Source organism: Pyrus communis, chromosome 16, assembly GCF_963583255.1.
Source record: "Pyrus communis chromosome 16, drPyrComm1.1, whole genome shotgun sequence".
Taxonomy (NCBI): domain Eukaryota; kingdom Viridiplantae; phylum Streptophyta; class Magnoliopsida; order Rosales; family Rosaceae; genus Pyrus; species Pyrus communis.
In genome coordinates this window covers 9,860,913-9,881,612 of record NC_084818.1, presented here as the reverse complement: position 1 = coordinate 9,881,612, position 20,700 = coordinate 9,860,913, and the positions used below count along the sequence as shown (strand labels likewise).

Here is a 20,700-nt window from a genome sequence, read left to right as displayed (position 1 = left end):
GGGTGCGGCAGAAAAGGATTGGCTCACCAAAGCAACGGTTAAATGACCTTTTTACCAAAATTTATACAACATCATATAACATATTTTTGGATTTTAATTTTCTAGGTCATGAATAATCATGACCAACTTTGATAATGAATTTGAGATGAAGGATTGTATTTTTGCCAAATAATAAATTTTGTTAAATTAGATGTTAAATTAACTATCGATATAATTTGAACTCATACCATAATACAAGCATTCAACACTTTTTCACCATCGTGATAAATGATCACCTAGAATTTGAGATGGAGGATGATGACCCCCTTTTTATTTCCTTCTCTTAGCATTTGTGTGTTAGGAGTTGGGTCTTTTGGGTCTTTAGGTCTTTAGAGAAACAAGTGGAAATTGCAATAGAATAAAAAAAGGACTTTGTGGTGGCTCCACTTCATAATTTTTTTCTTGTCATTCTCATTTTCTTTTATCACCTATCACCAATCAAATTCTTATAGTTTGGTGATTTTTTTATTTTTTATTTTGGTGTGACAGTCACACTGTTACATGTTATTGTGGCTCCACTTACGTGTAAAAATCACTTATATATATATATATATATATAGAGTTATTTAAGTTGAATTTCCATTATCTTATCATAGTGTAATCGTTGAATTCAAATCTTCTATATTCATTTGTATGTGGTTTCTCTTTAACTTTTATCATTGATTGACACGTGTTAATAAACTTAATCTTTTCTAACTTTGTTGTCATAAACTAAACATGTGTCACTTAATGACAAAGACCATAAACCAGTACACACAAAATAAAAACAAAGCATTTGATCTCATAACGGTCAGACTCAATAGTTTCTCGTGTTTTTATTTTGTTCCAACGCAATTTACGGGAAAAAATGCAAAGAATGTCGAACGCTTTGGATTCTTTGCCACGGTTCCACGTTGTACGTGTTTCACATTCATGATTTGATTTTGCCACTTGGCTTTCTTTTGTTTTCTCTTTTCCCATATTTTCCCCTTTTTTTTTCCTTTTCTCATTTGCCACTTGACAACCTTAAATTAAAAAGAAAATACAATGTATTTAAAAAGATTAAATGCATTGTGATATTACAATTTTTAAATGAACCAAATCATGAATTTATTTTATTTATTTCCACGCAAATACAAATGTGAATTATTTTCAAACTAATACACCACCCGAAACTTATATCCAGTAATTATTGTAGGGTTTTCAAATTAATATATATATATATATATATATATATTTTTTCTTTCAAAAGAGGGATAATTGGTGGCAAACCATGGTTATCCACGTCTTCCTGCCCTGGAAGTCTATGGGGAAGTTCATCATGCCCGTGACCACAGTCAAGTAGACTTCCTCCCTTCCTGGCCCAGAAAGGTTATGAGAAATTTCACCTTGCTTGTGGTTACAGTCAAGCAAACTCACTAGCTCGGATCACCGAACTTGGAACCTTCCAAATTTTTTTGTTTATTTAGGAGCTGCAATACGTACCCTTACCACTGAGCCACTTCTTGTGATTAATTTTAAATAAAATTAATAAGAGTAATACTAGAAAAACCAAAATTTTTAAATCAAATTGCAAACTAAATGATGTGTTACCAATAAAAAACAAGCACGTTAATCGACACTTAATTAATAATTCAATCATCTACAACCACATCATTTAGTTTACAAATATGGTTTAAAAAATTTGGTCTACCTAGTGTTACTCTATTAATTAATATACAATAAAGAACCAATCTAAAGCATAATAACACACATCCTAATAAATGAATTCGGATCCTCGCCGAACCTCTTTGTGAGGATCCTAGAGATCCGTCAATCATTTCCTTTCATCGTACATCGTATGGTCAGAAATTATTTTAAATATTTTTATTTAAAATTAAATACAAACAATACTTGACAAAAACTGACTACACGATATACAATAAACGGACACAATTCACAGATCCCCATATCCTTACCAAAAGGATCCGGAGAGGATCCTGTTGGTAATAACACACCTCCTAATTAATTATCTAAGAAGATGTTCCAGTTGAATACTTTGACGTCAAAATTTGAATCTTGTTCCAACAAATGCCTTAGTTTCTTTGCCTGCTTGGCATCCCTGGCAAGCAACAAGGCAAAGCCTCCACCCCCAGCACCCACAAGCTTGTAGCTGGTGTAGTACGGGTGCACAAATCTGCAAAGTTGATCCATAAGCTGGTCACTGCAGTAAGGGTCGAGTTCTTGATGCAGCCTCCAAGCCTCTAGCATTATCTCCCCAAAGTCATCTATGTCACAATTCATTAGAGCTTCTCTTCCTATCTTGGCTAGTTCAGCGAAGTGCTTGATGCTAGATACAAGAAGGTTGTCATTTTGGCTTCGGAGGTAGCGGATTACCACCTTTTGCAACACTTGGTGCGCAAGTCGAACCTGCACCAAATCACATTTACATTACTTCAAATACATGGGAAACATACATGTTTTCAATGAGAAAGTGAGAGCAACATGAGATTGGACACAAGGAATAAAGCAATATCAAGTTAAGGTCCAATAATTAAAGTGTGCGTGTAGAACAAGACTCTAAATTTTCACCTTGACGAGCAACGGAGCAAACTTGTATGCTTTTCACAATTGATAATAAGATTATGTAATGCAATTATGCAAGAAAAGTCTTAGAATGCATATCCAAACTGGAAAAGGAAAGGCGCAATGTACTTGACCAGTAAAAACCACAAGCAAGCGTTGCTGCAGCTCTGAAATTAATGGGGGAGAAGCCAAGAGTGGGACGACTTGTAGTCGCAATGGAATTCCAGGAAAACTTCAAGTACATTTAATACAGGAACAACTCTTGCAACATTTTCATTACTTTCATCTCCATCGGTAATCTGGATAAGTCATTTCACAACTGCAGCTGCTAAGATGCTAGAAGTCCCCAAGCCACTACCATGAGGTACACGGGCCCTTGTCCTAATATGTAGACCCTTCGATGCAAGAATGTTTTCATGAATAATGCCAGTCACAAGCAGTGCGGATTTGGCAAAGCGAAATAGATCGTTGTCATCAAATGGAATAGATTTTGTTCCATTGACTAATATTTCTTAACCAACAAGTAATAGTTTAACTTTCACTCCGTAAATATGTATTTTAGTAAAATCCCACGTCGATCAAACTGTCTCTGTTGCATGAACGGAATAGTTTTCTTACCAGATGAAAAGGAAGAGGGAAAAGTACTTAATATGTGGAATACAGCTCATGGAGATTGTGGCAACAAATTAAAGTTGAATGCCACGACATTTTGGCACGTTGATGTAGCACTAACATATAGAAAATCCTATATTTTAATTCTTTATCGGGTGATGAAACTGAATGTGATACCTTTTTAGTATTAAGAGATGAAGTACTATTAGGCTAAGAATTAATCGATTAAAGATGATTCAAACATAAAAAAAGCTATATGAATACTTGAATCAAAGATGACATGCATTGCTCTTGGCCTCTATTTCTTAAACAATCTAAAAGCTGAAGATATGAAAAATTATATGTACCTTGGTTCCTTTTGGTAATGCGTTTTATGATGTAATGGACCAACTAAAATATTAATCCTGCAATAGTACGTGCATAATTAGGTCATGCTTTTTAGGGATTTTAGGTTATGATGATCCAAACCTTAATGATTAAGTGCATGTGCATCTGTTCAATTTAAAAGCTTAAACATATTATCCACTTATGACTTGTCTGCTCAAGGAATTAAAATTTCTGGTGAATAAATATGTAAGGCACATGAAGCTTAACACGTACATTAAGGCAAACCACTTGGCTAAGAGCTTCGATTAGTCTAATCCAAACTACCCTAATATCGTTGTTCTTGTTAGCCCTGGCCAATATGGCAAGTGAAAATGATGTGTTAGGGAATGTGGAGTGGAGTATCAATGTAGCTGATGGGACGAAAAATACATCGAGACTAGTTGATATGGCGACGTTGCTAGGGTTGAAGGGTGCGGTTGGAGGATTGGTGATGAAAGTTTGGAGGTTTTTAGTGAAGGCATGGAAGTTGGGAGTTGCTGAGCTCGGAAAGGTGATCCATGCTCTCAAAGTAGGGTTGGCTATTTCTGTTGTGTTACTTTTTTTTACTACATAAGGTATTTGCATGAAGGTCTATGAGGGAATGCAATGTGGGTGGTTATGACTATTGTGGTAGTTTTCGAATCAACTGTAGATGATTAAAACTGTCAAAAAACCAAATTTGTTGATTACCAAATGGAAACTGATGTTCCGTCCACCTCTCTTTATTTTTGTCCCTCGATTGTCCTTTAATTTGTTTAATTCAAGGGCCAAAGAGAAAAAGAGGTGTGCAGTGGAAGAAAAAATATGCATGGAAATCACTTCCTTTCCCGCACAAAGTTTTCCACAATATCAAATTAAAGTGAATAAAAGTAACCAATTGGCCATTTCATTGCAGGTGCTACACTCTGTAAAGGCATAAATAGAGCAGCGGGAACTTCTCTTGCTGGATCACTTGGCTTGTGTGTCCACTAAAGTTCTTGCAAGGCAGGAGAAAACTTTGAGCCCATAATTATTGGAACCTCAGTTTTCCTCCTAGATGTCAGCATTGTTGTTCTAAATTTCGGATTCATAACATTTTGTTAGTGTTTCACTTGAGCTTAATTTGCAATTTAAAACAATAGTTGGTGTTCATTTTTGTAGCTTCAGCAACAACCCTCTCTCGGTTCATCTTGTCTGTCAAATCACGATTTGATTATGGTGCTCTCATCTTCATCCTCACCTTCAGCTTAGTTTCCATTTTCGGGTATCGGTGGAAGAGTTGTACGAGTTAACTTACCATAGACAGTTTAGCATTGGCATTGATAGTGTTTGATTTCTAGATCGCAAGCGTTCCCATCCTTGGCAATCCTAATTTTTCATGCCACCTTTCAAAATTTCCTTGAGATTTTGCTTCACCTTGATGTTCCCGAAAATGTCTCAAGTGACTATGTTAGTGTTGATGTGGTTGCAATTAACGGAAAAACATCTGGGGGATAGTCACATTTGGTCCCCAACAACGTCAATCTTTCAAACATAGCAGTTATGATTCCGGCTCTTCAGGAAGAAGATCGAATTTCGATAAATCCCATTCTAAGGGAAAGTTAACCACAATTCCCATTCTTGAGCTTAAGGTAGTTTCAGAAACACTAGTTTCCATAATTACATACCAAAAACAGTAGTCAGTGTTCCCAAAAACGACAAAATCATCTCACATGAGCAGTCTTCCTAGAAAATCTTACTTACCCTTCCGAACATCCCTTAGGTAATAACCAACCTAGGTGACGTTAATTGTCACTAGAATGAGACTATCCTGTATCAGGGAGTTGTGAACCAGTATCCAAGCGGTATGATATCATTATATTGAAAGTGAAGTGCGATATGTGGATATCATACCATTGCCAGGACACCGGTTCACTATTCCATAAAGGCAAACATTACTAGAATACCATAGAAACGTTAGGTAGCGGCATCGCTGACATACACATTTATCAAGACAATTAGAGCCAGCAGAACCACAATCATAGAAACTTGGAAGCAAGCCATATAAGAGAATAACAAACCCATAATCATGTCAACGACCTAAACCACCAGTCAATCATCTTACCAATCTAATATTGCCACAAGGCAAGTCTGTTATGCCAATACGAGTGCAGTGATTACACCGTTTCCATTACCAATCTGATAATGCCAGTTAATCTTATTTTGTTGGATATCGTGAAATTCCACGTAATACAAGAGATGGATCGACTACATTATTATTATTCCTTTGTTGAAGCATTGACCGAAAGTAGTCATTTCTCGATGACCTGTCATCCCTATGTTAGCCCCACTGGCAAACATCAGAAACTGAAGCACAAATTAATCCCCGTTAGAAAGGCGAAACATTTATTGAGAAAAGTTGTGAAGGCTTTTTAGCATGTGTTATAAAGGAAGACGACAATCCGGTACAGCGAGGGGTTACACTTTTTGAAAAGGTTTTACAAAACTTTATTTTCAGGCCCACTCACCTTTGTTTTTCGCCCCTCCAAGGTTTTAGTGGCAGAGGTTTCGTGACTACCAAGACTGTTGGAAAAAGCTACTATGTAGGAGATTTCTCCTTTCAGTATAAATGTCATTACTCTTCTTTTACTATATTTTATCTATGCTCTGACATCACTTGTGTGATATGGGTTCAATCCCTGCTCATTTGCACACTCTAAATTAGGCACTTTTAGGTTTTTATTTATTCACATTTTCCACATCACTACACCTTATGACTTCGTCAACTTCCTGATGTCGGCCAACACATCACGATTCGGATGTCTAGGTGGACACTCTAGGTCGGGTTGTGTCAGTTTGGTATCATAAGATACATTAAAGAACCAATCTAAAGCATTATAACACACCTTTTAATTAATTATCCAAAAAGATGTTCCAATTGTATACTTTGACGTCAAAATTTGAATCTTGTTCTAGCAAATGCCTTGGTTCATTTGCCTGCTTTTCATCCCTGGCAAACAACAAGGCAAAGCCTTTGCCCCCGGCACCCACAAGCTTATAATCGGTGCAGTACGGGTGAGCGAATCTGTAGAGTTGATCCATAAACTCATCACTGCAGTAAGGGTCGAGTTCTTGATGCAACCTCTAAGCCTCTAGCATTATCTCCCCAAAGTCATCTATGTCACAATTCATCAGAGTTTTTCTCCATTTCTTGGCCTATTCAGCAATGCGCTTGATGCTGGATACAAGAAGGTGTAGGAATCCTATGTGGACTTAACTACTTGTGATAAAGGTGAAATTACATGTGGATAATACAACTTCAATAAGAGTTTGATACGTGGAAAACCAACGTCTTATAGTTATGGAAACACATTTAGAATGTTGGGGATGCATCTGTTTTCCACTAACCCTTTGTTGGGGATGCATCTGTTTTCTATTAACCCTTTGTGTGGGATGCAACTATGTCCTCCACTAACCCATTACAGTTGAATTTGATACAGTGGAATAACCAACACCCCACGATAGATAGGAGTTGGCTGTCATTATTTCTTTATATATATGAGTTCTTTGCTCACAAAGAATAGGTTATGTAATCAGGGTTCTATAACCATTGGAACATAAGGCCTTAAGTGAGTTGAAGAATTCTTATATGTTAACAGTAACCACAGCCTGCACCAGGTAATTCTTTCTTATCTAATTTCAAATCATGATCTAGTATGCTTGGTCTGTGAAAGGATTCTTGGAGCAACTAACCATGTTTTCTTCAAGTATCACTCTAATGATTCATGTTAATGATTAGGTATTTCAGTTAAGTATATGGAGTTAAATTCCAACATAAGGTTGTCCCTTTGGCTTCAGACGTAGTGGATTACCACCTTTTGCAAGACTTGGTGCGCAAGTCGAACCTGCACCAAATCATATTTACATCCTTTCAAATACATGGGAATACAGACATGTTTTCAATGGGAAAGTGAGAGCAACGTGAGATTGGACACAAGTAATAAAGCAATATCAAGTTAAGGTCCAGTAACTAAAGTGTGCATGTGTAGAACAAGACTCTAAATTTTCGCCTTAACGAGTAACGAAGCAAACTTTTATGCTTTTCACGATTGACAATATGATTATGTAATGCAATTATGCAAGAATAGTCTTAGAATGCATATCTAAATTGGAAAAGGAAATGTGTACTTGACCAGTAAAAACCACAAGCAAGTGTTGCTGCAACTCTGAAATTAACATGGGAGAAGCCAAGAGTGGGATGACTTGTAGTTGTAATGGACTTCCAGGAAAACTTGAAGTACATTTAATACAAGAACAAGCCTTGCAATATTTTCATTACTTTCATCTCCATTGGTAATCTGGATGAGTCATTTCACAACTGCAGCTGCTAAAATGCTAGAAGTCCCCAAGCCACTGCCACGAGGTACACGGGCCCATGTCTTGATCTGCAAACCCTTGGATGCAAGAACGTTTTCATGAATAATGCCAGTCATAAGCAGTGCAGATTTGACAAGGCGAAATAGATTGTTGTCATCAAATGGAGTAGCAATTAAGGTTAGGTCTTCAATGTGTAACTCATTCCCAGTATCATCACTAATAAAGGCACCCGTTGATTTTGTCTTCTCTATGTTGGTGCCAATTGGAAGAGAACATTCCAAACTTATTACCATGTTCAAAACGCAACCGACACGCTTCAAGCTCGATAAAAGAGTGTCACTCCAACCCCTAACAAAATCCACACGAACTGGTAATTGAACCTTCACCATTCTAGGATGGAACGAATGATATGGAGAGGTATCAAAATCATTGTTCTTATGGGATGAAGTACATATATCAATGGGAGCCTCATAGAGATGTTCAGAATTTTGATCGCCCAAGCCCATAAACCATGGTGCCAAATTTACCATCTCAAAGTAAGAAAGAATAGGAAATATTTTTGCATTCCATAAACACTTTCCATGAGTACTCGTTAAGCTCCATATATCATTTTCATGGATTCTTGAATCTTCCAAGACCTTCCTCCAAGGTTTCCCACAAAAAGTTCCATCCTAGAGGAGTGAAACTTTGGGGTTATCATGAAGGCCACAATATACTATGACTCTTCCAATGCGTCCGAGTAGAGGAATCTCCAAAAGACAATGGCGATCCGAAAGCATGAACCTAAATGAATCTTCTGTAGCACTATTATTTACTTCTGGAACATTAATACCAACAACTACGTATAGATAACCAACTTGCATTCCACTTGGAATAGTTGAATCATATATAAGAAAATCTTCCCCGATCGAGACAGCAGGTGCAATTTTTCTAGAAAGAAGAACAACGGATGTTGCAATGTTAGATAGAGTGCTGGTTGGGATAGAACACAGGTGTCTTCGACCAACCAGTCCCGAGGCAACTCGACTAAGATGATCCAAAACCTCACTTGAAGTTCCAAAATGAAAGAACAACAAGTCATATGCAGTGAAATCATGAAGCAGAAAAGATAAATAATAATTATATAGAAGAAAAAAATGAATATAAGAAGCAAAACATATGAAGTAAAAATGTTGGATGAGTTTTAGAAAAAAGAAATTGGCTTCGCCCGGGTTCGAACCGGAGACCTTCAGTGTGTTAGACTGACGTGATAACCAACTACACCACGAAACCATTTTGATTGTTTTGTTCAATTTATATATTTTCTCCTATTGAAATCTATCTTTGATGGAATCAAGTAACAAAGTGAAACTAATGGCACAAAAATGCAATCAGTTTTATGTTCGATTTCTCTTCACTTGTGAGTGCGAGGTTTTAGATTGGATTCAAGCCAAATGTGAATTTGAACCACATTATTACTAATTGATTGTGAGGTTAAAAGCATCTCTAAGTGAGTTGTCAAGTTTTAAACATCAAAATGATATTTGATGGCTTAAAGCAACTCCAGCGTTGGAGCCCTCCCCCCTGGCAATGCACTATTCAATCCACCTAATGAACAGTAACTGCCCTTAATGAACAGTAAATAGCCCTGGCAATAGAATTTGCATCTCCACCGTTACACTTCAATAGCCCTGGCAATAGGCAATAAAATATTAGTATTTTTTTATTTATAAAATAATACAAAATAATTTTAATTGTAATATCGGATAAGATTTTTAATCGTTCTCTTTGCGCCACGTGTCATTATCCGAAGTATTATTAAATAACACAAAATAATACAATTATTGGTGATGGATTTCTGATAAGATTATTAACCAATCACGTCGCGCCACGTGTCATAATCTGTTCACAATCTTTGAGGATAGATTTCCATCAGATTTTTAACGAATGACGGCATGCCACGTGTCATAATCTGTTCACAATCTTTGAGGATAGATTTCCATCAGATTTGTAACGAATGACGGCATGCCACGTGACATTATGCACAACCTAATCCTTTTTTAATCCTCTATATAATCCACCATCCATCCTCACAAATCTCACACCAAAATTCTCAAAATCTCTATCATTATCCAATGACTGGACATCGATTCTTTGGTTCTTTTCCCACCAATTTTCTCAAGAAAATTGGTATGAATAAGACTCCACATTTCTCGCAACTGCATCTCATTACCCGTAAGCAAACTATGAGTAACTTCAACCCAACTAGTATACAACGCAACATCTTCAATAAGCGACCAATTCGTACCTGCACCAGTGGTCATTTTGTTGAAAAAATGATTCAAACTTTGAGACGAAGAAAGGAATGTGATTGAAAGTAGTTGAGAAAATATGAAATTGTTGTGTAAGGTAGATGATAATGAGAAGGTATTTATAGAAAAGTAAAAACAATTTTTTTTACAATTTTTTTTCATATTTTTTTTTGAATTTTTTTGAATTTTTTACAATTTTTTTTAAATTTTTATTCAATTAATTAATCTCTGCCGTTGGATATAAAAAAAATTTGAATTCCAACACTCCAGATTGTGCCACGTATCACAACGGTAACTTTTCAGATTTTTAAAACTATTTTTTCATTTATTTTTTTTATTTATAAAGCATTTTAATATCCACTGTTGATCTTAGATCGAACGGTCCAAATTAAGTGACCGTTGAGATCTAACGCACCGTGGGAAGCCACGTGGCTTCCCAACGGTAACTGACAACTTTCTTTTTCTTCTGATTTTTGTGTCGGCAACGCGCCCCCACGCGCGGGTGGGGTGCACGCGCCTGACACAAAAAAAATTAAATATTGCGCTGACGCTACCCTGGCGTCAGCCTGACGTCACGCCCACCTCGGGCTCTCGGGCTGGCAATCCCCCACGGGCCCAGAGCTCGGGCCTCCACCTTCCATTGGGCTATCCCACGCTGGAGCCCTCCCACCGGCCCTCGGGCCCTTGTTTTCGAGCCTGTCCCCCGAGCCAAACCCAACGGTGGGAATGCTATTATGTTGAATTTGACTTTTTGTAAAATATTTTGCTTCATCGCATATGTTAAATAATAATGTCATTTAATGAATTTTTTTATCTTTTGTGGGGCCCAATGATTGAGGCAAAACAATCACACACTTGACAAACATCCCTTCCACCTAATCATCCTCATCAAACAATCCGGATCTTTGAATTTGATTCAACAGCTAAAAACACGAGTTCACTTTAAAAGTTATAATAACTTTAGCCGCTTGATCAAATTTCAAAGGTCCGGATTGTTTGATAAGGAGGATTAAGTGGAAGAGATTTGAAGATGATCCCTTTCCGACAAACACAACAATATCTATCAAATATTATATTAATCTATTAATAAACATTTAATAAATTTGACATTTAATGCTGTCAAATTTAACACCAAAAAGCTTTGCATTCAATTGATTCAACCTCACGTAGGAAATTGAAAGTTCGGTTGAAGAAAGTTTGTTGCCATTTTTTACTGTTGTGTATCTTCGTAATAGTTTTGACATCTCGTTTGTTTTTAAAAAAATGCAATCAGTTTTTTTTTTTCTTTCTAAAATAAAAGAAATAAAATGCAAAAAAAAAAAAAAAAAAAAAAAACCACACAAGTGTCAAGTGCTTGTGCTTGAGCTTGAATTTCGCACTTCCGCGCGCGCTCACTCTCTCTCTCTCTCTCTCTCAAATTCCAACCCCATTTTCTTCTCACATTTTTCTTCGGTTCAGATTTTGCGGTCCCCCATCTCTCAACCCCCCACCAAAACGGTCGAATTTCTCACCGCCGCTTTCGTCTCCTCCGTCTGGTCAATCCCAATGCCCGATCTCCACAGCCGATTCTGACCCCCTCTCCGCCACTTGGGTTCGCTTCTGGGATGGCTTTCGCGAAGTGGGTCGCGACGGGATTCGCGTAGAGAATGAAAAAATCGCATTGCATGGAACTTGGGGTTTTGAACTCAGCCGGTTCATTGCCTCCGTCCGCCGCCATCGAATGCCGATTCCGCTTCCAATCGGCATTCGATTCCTTCTGCATCGCCTCCGAAGCCTTCTATGAGCTGCTGTTGCGTCGTCGTTTTTTGGCCCGATCAACGGCGATTTCTCTCTTCAGCTGAACGAGAGAAAAATACGTTTTTCTAATTAAAAAATTTGACCCACTAAATTATATATTAAGAGGAAAAAAAGAAAAAGAAAAAAAAAATATATATATATATAATAAAATAAAAAAGTCCTTATCTTTCTGGTAGTTGTTTGGTTCTTGGAAGGAAATGAATTCAGGGGTCCGATTGGTATCGCCAGCAAGTAATGGGAAGTTGCCGGTGGCGAAGCTCCCTGATGAAGAGGCCGATTTTATAGAGAAGGACCCAAGCAATCGATACGTTCGGGTAAGTATCACAACTTGCACTTGCAATTTGGATTGGAAATGCTAATGGAATGTGGAATAATGATTGTGTTCAAGCTGCAATTTTAGTTCTTGTTTGTTTTCGATATCTTCATATGATTTCGATACGTTGAAATTCGTGTCGTAAGTGGTCACATTTTGATGCAAGGGTTTAATTTATGTTGAATAGATTGTACATTTTGTAAATTTGTTGCTTTTGTTTGGTTGAATAATTAGTTTTGTTGTTTCGAATGAACTGGTATCAGATTGTATCTGTGATTGCAAGATTCTTCATCAGATTGAGCAGCTTGTTTTCGAGCCGATTTTATAGGAAACAAATGAATTGTTATTTTTTGTTTGATATGAGAAGATTGTGTTTCCCCTTGCATTTAGTCATATAATTCTCCTTTAATTCTCTTTTTTTCTTATTTTCTTGGTAACAGTACAATGAAATCTTGGGCAAGGGTGCCTTCAAGACTGTGTATGGTTCTGAGACCTTTTCTCTTCAGTTTTTATTCTCTTCCTTCTTGTTTTCTGGATTTCGCTACTTTTAGGAAGAAATTTTGTTAAATTCAAGAATTTTTATTTTTATTTTTTTTAAATTTTGGGTACCTCATATTTTTTGCAGCTACAAGGCATTTGATGAAGTTGATGGAATAGAAGTGGCATGGAACCAAGTGAAGATTGATGCTGTCTTGCGATCGCCAGAAGATTTGGAGAAATTGTATTCTGAAGTTCATCTGCTGAAATCGGTGAAACATGACAATATTATTAAGTTCTATAATTCATGGGTGGATGATCAGAAAAATACGATTAACATGATTACAGAGCTCTTCACATCTGGAAGCCTAAGGCGGTATGTTCTATTGATTCCTTCTCATTGTCTTTGGATTGCTTGACTACATTATATGAAATCAAACTAATTGCGCACCTTTTGGTTATAGATATCGTAAGAAGCATAAGAATGTTGATATGAAGGCCATAAGGAACTGGGCAAGACAGATTCTCGGAGGTTTAGTCTTTCTCCACAATCATAACCCCCCTATCATTCATAGAGACTTAAAATGTGATAATATTTTCATTAATGGAAATCTTGGAGAAGTTAAAATCGGAGACCTTGGATTGGCAACTGTTATGCAGCAGCCTACTGCTCGTAGTGTGATTGGTAAGAAATCTATGAAACCAGATGTTCTCTCTTGATTAAACCATCTAAACAAGTACTGAAACTGTTCCTTTTTTTACGTCAGGGACTCCCGAGTTTATGGCTCCAGAGCTCTATGAAGAGGAATATAATGAACTCGTTGATGTATACTCCTTCGGAATGTGCATGTTAGAGATGGTTACCTTTGAGTATCCATATTGTGAATGCAAAAGTCCTGCTCAAATATTTAAGAAGGTTACCTCTGTAAGTTGAGGAGTCATCAGGACTATCATCATTTCTTCTGCTGGCTGTTTAAAGTAGAACCACTCAGGAATCTTATTTCCTGTATGTTCTTTTGCAGGGCGTTAAACCTGCTGCCCTTGGTAAGGTGAATGACCCCCAAATCAAAAGGTTTATTGAGAAATGTCTGGTTCCTGCATCTGAGAGGCTTTCGGCGAAAGAGCTGCTCAAAGATGCATTCCTTCAAGTTGACAATCCAAAGGAACCAATCTGCGATCCCTTACAGTTACCTAACCAGAGTCTGAAAGCGACAAGTTTACCAAAGTCCGGGCCTTTTTCCATGGACATAGATACTGACTACAAGCAGCTATCTATAAGCACATGTGCAGGATGCAACAATGGGAGTCCACAGGTACTGGAATTTCAAAGGACACATAAGAACAACGAGTTCAGGTTAAGTGGGATAAAAAATGACGACGATTCAGTATCATTAACCTTGCGTATAGCTGATGCAAGTGGTGAGTATGCAAACTGGGAGAGTGGATATCCAAATTTATGTTTAGTATTGTTATTCCTGTCAGGAATGTAATAGCATGACTTTTCTGTATCTTACAGGTAAGGCGAGGAATATACATTTTCTCTTTTACATTGCTAGTGATACAGCAGTGTCTGTGGCGAGCGAGATGGTTGAACAACTGGAATTAACAAATCACGATGTGGCCTTCATTGCTGAGTTTATTGACTACTTGATAATGAAATTTCTACCCGGTTGGAAGCCCTCATCTGATTATTCCTCAAGTGGACCAACGAGTCTTTGTGGCGGATCCCCAGTCTATAGAAATGGGAAACCCTCATTGTCAAGCCTGTGGGGTTCAGTGCTATCCGGTGCCCCTGCTGGCTCAATGGTAGAGCAAGATGGTAGCTCCTGTGATAACCCTGATACAATCAATTTTAACGGTGGCATTACCTCTTATCCAAGCTTTGCTGATTTTGCTGTTGAACATTCAAAAGTATCGGTTCACTCTGAGGTAATGGCTGATGATGGTTCCACCAAAAACGACCAAGCAGTTGAATCTGTCAATTGCAATACTTCTGAACTCAAGCTGAGGTACTCATATTTAGTTGACAGCAAGTTACAGAGCGATTACTCTAGCAACGGAGGAGGCTTCCCAGTGAATGGAATCATAAAGAACTTGGAATTTCCATTGCATGAACACAATTTATCGAAAGATATGAGCTTGACAAGCAGCTGTTCTTCACTATCTTTGGCAGATAATGATCTGGATGCCGATTTAAAGTTGGAACTCGAAACGATTGAGTCGCAGTACCAGCGGTGGTTCCAGGAACTTTCAAGGATGAGGGAGAAAGCATTGGAAACGACCAGAAAGAGATGGATGGACAAAAAGAAAGTGGCTGTTCACTAATACTGAACCTTCTCGGAACTAAATTTTGTGCTGATATCCTGTTACTTTTGTTTGTTGAGTATGAATAGCATACCGGATTTGTTAATGCATGCTCAACTTCATTTTTGCAGATCGATAATCAGAACCGAAAACATAATGCTTCGGGTTTGTCAGCTCGACCTTCTTGATTACGAAGGTACGAGCTTGCAAACTCGGTGGCACATTAAGTCATTGAATACTTTGATAAAATTGATGAACGAATGGTCGTTGCAGCAAAAGATAAAACAGAAGAATGTACGAATGAACATTGAAGTATTATTTCCATGCGTTGAAGCAGTTCACAATATCACGCCACAGTTGGCAAAAACTCAAAAATGGAGCAATTAAAAGGGATTAGCAACTCAAAGAACACAAAATTCTCAGACTAAGTGTAATCAACCCATGTGTGTCCGCAATTGTTGTTCATACACCTGTAGAATCTTGTTTCTGGTTCATCGGCAGATCGTGTTTGCTGTGTCTTGTAAGCCGCCTCAGGAAACCCGCATCTTGGGCACGGTTCTGCCAGAGAAGAGAAGAAAAGAAAGAAAAGAAAGAACAAAAAGAAGTCAGACCTCATCTCATGAGATATTTGCAATTGTACAACAATATTTTACAGGACATTAGCATCAACTGGAGAACAACAAAATGAAGTCAAGAATAACAGTGTCTTATGCTTCGACATCCAAATTTTACTTGGGCGTATGTAATTTATGTTCGACACTTATCATAAAGTTCAATGATTCAATCCAGATTGATACAAACATCATGACAAAAGTCAACTACAGCAGATGTGTAGTACAGCCAAGAACGGTACCTCATTCCAGTTAGAGAAAAAATGTTTAGCTTTACCATGCAAAGTTCACGATAACCTAAACCTAAATCCAGTAAACTAATTTAACAAAGAATATTTTCGCTGAATCGATTGTCACACACAAAATAAATTTTGACATCAATTCCCACACCTACAACTGTGTTTAACATCCACTAATTGTGCTAGCTCAAACCTTTTAGAAGATTATGGAATGACTGATTTTGCAATTGTATCTCTCGTCAATATCTCTCATCATTTGTGTCCTCAATCACGGTTATTTCGTTTTTATAGAAACATCAGTTTCTAAATCTAGGATTTCTCTCCAGTCATCACCAATCAGGTTAAGAGACATAACCTGACACAAAGTCGAAAGTCGACTTTCATTTAACTTGATGAAGAAACAAGTGCAGCATTCTAACAACTTCCCCTCAACCTCAAGGCACAAAAGATACGTCCCATTTGTTTCCAAACTGGATAAGAGATTGTAACCTTTAGCTCTTTAGTCATGAATGCTTATAACCTTCCATACCAGTTATAAACCCGACCAATAACTTTGTTCAGAACATAAAACAGGGCACTCAAGATGAGGAAAAAGTATTTTAATGCGTACTAAGATAACTAAGCCTTTCACGAGACAAGAATCTCAGTCTCACAGATACCTCTATAGAGTATGAACTCCCTCCGATGATGAACCTTGTCCAATCAAAACCTCACAGCTAACTGTAACAAAACCTCACTCACCTTCGCTTTCTAGTGAAAGCATAACCTAGAGAACTGGGTGCTCCACCCAATTAAGAAGCTAAGACCTCAACAATCCCCCTTAAGTGCTTTAGGAAACAGGACAACGTGAACAAGAAAAACTAGGTAGCCTAACCAATAAGTTTACAGACAAATCCTATCCGGTGTCTGATATATATACGCAATTATTCTAAAAATTCTAGCGAAAATACCAAACCCCATTTGACCAATGGCATCATTTCACAAGGTCGACATAGCTTGAGACCACGCAGTGAATTCCAGAGAGGCACCAAGAAATGTAAACAAATGGCAGGATTTATAGACCACAGAAGAACAAAGTAAAATGCTAGAAAAAGAATGAGCACACTACGAGTACACTGCAGTACTGCAACCTCATTAATAGTACTCAACTGTGAATCAAGAAACAAAACGAATAGAGTATGTTTCTCACTACTTCTAACAAATATTCCTACTTTGATAATTACTAGAACCAAAAGAAAGAGAAAAACCCGAAACCCCTTGGGCGGGAAAAATGAAACAAACCTTCAGTTTTGGGCGCATTCTTGTAGTCGTCCAGGGTAAAGATGGGCTGTATCTCTTTTTTAACTAGATGCTGCCTTCTTTTAATCTTCACCTGCAAGCGCAATACGAAAACCAGCTATCACATTACGCATACCCTTCAAAAGGCAAGAAAGAGAAGCTAGGATATAATTCAGATCACCAAAAAAAGATCTATATCTTTAGCTGTACCTTCCTATCAACGTATGCTACATAGGGACAAGTTGGACAGAAGAATCTCGCATCGTGCATATTCGGCAGTTCATACTGCAGCATGTTACCACAACCTGGGCAGAACTCCATTTCCTAAAGCCTCTAACCACAAATCTCCCCCTCTCTCTGAAATTATTTTCGATTTCGAGATGTCATTACATTGTGTGTGCGCTTATAAACTACCATCAACAAATCACATTAACATACAGAAAACTAAAAACACAATTAAACAGTAATTACCATTACGTTATTTTGAATTAAGAATAACAAAAATCAAACAAAATCAAAAGGTACCCACTTTTCATCAAAAATCCAAACAAAATCAAAATTGGGAAAAAGAGAAACAGCTCAATCACCAAACGACGATGTGTCAAAAGACCCACCGAATCAGATAGAGAGAAAACCCCAATTGTAGGGCTCAAAACCCTAGGAAAATAAAAATTAAATTAAACGAAATATTACAAATTACCATACGAGAAATTGTGAGATTAGGATTTGGAGACGTACAGTTGAGGCAGAAGCTTAAAGAATCCGACTTTGCAAGCGAGAGAGGGGAATTGGGGTCGCTAGGGTTTTGCGGGTGTTGTTCTGTAAGACTGAGAAAGGGTGGCAGCGTTAAGCAAATACGGTAGCGGGAGAGCGATTTGGTACGAAGGCGCGCAGCAGAGGGAAAGGGGTAACGTATCAAGGACTCCCTTCATTTACAAATCTACCCTTATGAGCTAATATGATGATTTTATTCATTCTGGATTTTTCTATTTTTTTAATGCTATTATTTTCTTATATTGGATTAAAAAAAATACATAATTTTTGTTCATTATATTAGAAATTTGTTAAAATCTTTATCAAATAATTTTAATTATTTTTATTATAAATGATCTCTGAAAGCAATCAAATTCATCATTTTAGTCCTTTAATTTAAAAACCGATCAATGTGATTCTTAATTTGGCTATTGCACAACAATTCAATCCCTACCTTCTGATTCTATTAAATTGTCTGTTAATTTGATAATGTGACACATGTGAAACCATACAACCAACGAAATTGTGCAACATGGATCGAACAAATGAAAAACGATTTTGAAATGATTTAAGATTTAAAAAAACATTAATAAAATGTTAAATAATTTTATAAAAAATAAATAAATAAAATCTTTGTTTAATCCACTTGGCGTGTCTCATGAGAATAATCGTGACTGGATAGCTCAAAAAGTCAAAACCCCAAAACCCTACCTCAACTTTGACCAATGTACTAATCAAAACCCCCCACGCTCCCTCTCTCTCTCTCTCTCTCTCTCTCTCTCTCTCTCTCTCTCAAATAATATTGTTTGGAGGAGAAAAATGAAATAGTGTTTTGCTTTTTGCAGTTTTTCTTTTGGTGGATGGGCACTGGACAGGCAGGTAAGAAGCAACAATGCTTTGACTGATATGAATTATTTCTTCCAGATTCTTCATTTCAATTAAGGGTGGATTGGGACACAACACATCTTGAAAGCCTGCTTAATTAGAATCATGTCTTAATCATCCCCATTTGTTTATGCAATATCTCCTCATTTGATAGGTTTATATTATTTATCATCTCAATAATTGATGCCTGGGCTTCAATGGTTTTGTTCAATTGGGTGATTGCTTAATTTCCAGTTGCATGCAGATCAAGATGATCAGCTTTCTTGATGGTTAATATCAAGCTTAATTGGCAATTAATTGGTATTTGACTTTAATTTCTTTCTGTTTTGCAACTGTCTTGCTGCAGTTGAACTTTAATTCGTTGGTATTAAGCAAATTAATCCTCCAATCAATGGGTGATTTATCTGGACCAAGGCTGTATGGCTGCTACAAGTGCCAGAATCATGTTTGTTGTCATGATGATATTGTATCTAAGGCATTTCAGGTAATCCAAACGCATGTGCTTTCTCCTCCATACCTTTATACTCTTATGCAATTTATGGCAACTGTTATGGCAATTAGGTTATTGTAACAGATTGAATAGTGTTTCATTCAGTCATTGCATTGAAAATTTGGTCTGGAGTTTTACATTTGAGTCCACAGAACATGGATTTCAGTTGTAGAATTGTTTATTTGTCAGAAATATTCTACTATGTTATGTTATCCAACCGTCAATGATTAGATAGATTCAACGGTATAATATGTCTACTTCTTGTAATTATTATTCAATTAATGAGAACCAAAGTTTGTTACAGAGAAAAGATATTTAGGTTTCCATAATGTCAATGTTTTCAGCTACCAATGAGTAGATGAATTATTAGTTAAATGCATCTCGTGGATTAGTGAATTCTAAATAAATGCACAGTTCAAAGAGAGAAACTTACCTACAACATGGATCATTGCGACAGTATCTCAAACCAATTACAAACTACCATGCAAGTTAAAACGCATGACAACAATGTATGATTGTCTTGAGATACCACCTCAATGATAACCAAATTGTAGGCAAGTCCTAATAGTTGGATAAGCCTTCTGGGTTAGACCAAGTGATGAGGGTGGGTGGGGAAATAAGTTAAGAATTGGCTAGATTAGGTTAGGAGTTATCTCATATAATTTAAACACCATATATATATATGGAGTAGTTTGCAAATATTTGAAGATCCTTTTGTCATTTATATGATATGCTTTGCTTTGCTATGTTAGGCAAGCCGTGGCAGGGGCTTTTTGTTCTCCCATGCAGTGAACGTGGTTGTAGGGCCTAAGGAGAATCGGCATCTGATCACAGGCCTCCACACAGTTGCTGATGTACACTGCAGTGATTGCGGGGAGGTGTTAGGCTGGAAATACGTCAAAGCTTATGAGGAATTGCAGAAGTACAAAGAAGGAAAATTTGTTCTTGAAAAATTTAAGATTGTTAAGATCAATTGGTAGCGTAGATACTCAGTTTGGGTTGTGGAATTCGTTTTGATTGATTGTTCATAAGTTCTATTCATCGTGTACAAAGAAACTCTTGATTGTCTATTTGGATGCTGGTGTCCTTTTGTCAGACGGTTTGGCATATAATGTTTCAGTCTTTCAAATTCTGAGTCAAAGTCATAAGTCCGTTTTAATGATTGTATCAATGTGAAAAGATTTCATTCATAGTCTGACAATATAATATGTTAGCTTTCGATTCAAGTTAGATATTACGTACAAACAAACCATGTGAGAGTTGGAGAGATTGATATTGTTATGGACTTGATCCATGAGAAGGTGACAAGAAGAAAATTGGAAAGTTCATGATATTGCCTCCCGATCAAAGGGGTGGCGCTAGGTAC

The 20,700-nt window shown here is 37.1% G+C and overlaps 3 protein-coding genes, 1 non-coding gene and 1 pseudogene across 5 annotated transcripts; 2 read left to right on the top strand and 3 right to left on the bottom strand.

The window, feature by feature from the left end:
* Nucleotides 1–2,022: 2,022 nt before the first annotated feature.
* LOC137719772 (bifunctional fucokinase/fucose pyrophosphorylase-like) lies at nt 2,023–9,170 on the bottom strand (annotated as a pseudogene).
* TRNAV-AAC (transfer RNA valine (anticodon AAC)) lies at nt 9,095–9,168 on the bottom strand. Its single transcript has one exon. It is a non-coding gene; the product is annotated as a tRNA-Val (tRNA).
* Nucleotides 9,171–11,690: 2,520 nt separating the features above from the next.
* On the top strand, nt 11,691–15,237 carry LOC137720358 (probable serine/threonine-protein kinase WNK10). The gene is made up of 7 exons (XM_068459418.1): nt 11,691–12,298; nt 12,738–12,775; nt 12,923–13,150; nt 13,239–13,459; nt 13,542–13,699; nt 13,797–14,193; nt 14,291–15,237. The coding sequence occupies exons 1-7, from the start codon at nt 12,182–12,184 to the stop codon at nt 15,097–15,099; spliced, it is 1,968 nt and encodes a 655-aa protein (XP_068315519.1). The 5' UTR covers nt 11,691–12,181; the 3' UTR covers nt 15,100–15,237.
* Nucleotides 15,238–15,371: 134 nt separating this feature from the next.
* LOC137720359 (uncharacterized) lies at nt 15,372–18,084 on the bottom strand. 2 transcript variants are annotated; one of them, XM_068459419.1, is made up of 4 exons: nt 17,945–18,084; nt 17,417–17,563; nt 17,210–17,300; nt 15,372–15,636 (listed from the first exon to the last, which is right to left on the bottom strand). In XM_068459419.1, the coding sequence occupies exons 2-4, from the start codon at nt 17,525–17,527 to the stop codon at nt 15,503–15,505; spliced, it is 336 nt and encodes a 111-aa protein (XP_068315520.1). In that variant the 5' UTR covers nt 17,528–17,563; nt 17,945–18,084; the 3' UTR covers nt 15,372–15,502. The 2 variants fall into 2 exon arrangements, with proteins under 2 accessions (XP_068315520.1, XP_068315521.1); XM_068459420.1 differs by having other exon boundaries at nt 17,907–18,053.
* A 662-nt stretch (nt 18,085–18,746) lies between these two features.
* LOC137719431 (protein yippee-like At4g27745) lies at nt 18,747–20,481 on the top strand. Its single transcript, XM_068458469.1, has 3 exons — nt 18,747–18,838; nt 19,191–19,328; nt 20,087–20,481. The coding sequence occupies exons 2-3, from the start codon at nt 19,236–19,238 to the stop codon at nt 20,312–20,314; spliced, it is 321 nt and encodes a 106-aa protein (XP_068314570.1). The 5' UTR covers nt 18,747–18,838; nt 19,191–19,235; the 3' UTR covers nt 20,315–20,481.
* The last annotated feature ends 219 nt before the right edge of the window (nt 20,482–20,700 follow it).

Excerpts from the sequence above, each read along its gene's own strand:
- LOC137720358 (XM_068459418.1), top strand. The coding sequence starts at position 12,182 with ATGAATTCAGGGGTCCGATTGGTATCGCCAGCAAGTAATGGGAAGTTG. Across the intron at positions 12,299-12,737 it reads CAAGCAATCGATACGTTCGG|TACAATGAAATCTTGGGCAA; the intron begins GTAAGTATCACA and ends TCTTGGTAACAG. Across the intron at positions 13,700-13,796 it reads TATTTAAGAAGGTTACCTCT|GGCGTTAAACCTGCTGCCCT; the intron begins GTAAGTTGAGGA and ends GTTCTTTTGCAG.
- LOC137720359 (XM_068459419.1), bottom strand. The coding sequence starts at position 17,527 with ATGGAGTTCTGCCCAGGTTGTGGTAACATGCTGCAGTATGAACTGCCG. Across the intron at positions 17,301-17,416 it reads TAGCATACGTTGATAGGAAG|GTGAAGATTAAAAGAAGGCA; the intron begins GTACAGCTAAAG and ends TTGCGCTTGCAG. Across the intron at positions 15,637-17,209 it reads GAATGCGCCCAAAACTGAAG|AACCGTGCCCAAGATGCGGG; the intron begins GTTTGTTTCATT and ends CTTCTCTGGCAG.
- LOC137719431 (XM_068458469.1), top strand. The coding sequence starts at position 19,236 with ATGGGTGATTTATCTGGACCAAGGCTGTATGGCTGCTACAAGTGCCAG. Across the intron at positions 19,329-20,086 it reads TTGTATCTAAGGCATTTCAG|GCAAGCCGTGGCAGGGGCTT; the intron begins GTAATCCAAACG and ends TTGCTATGTTAG.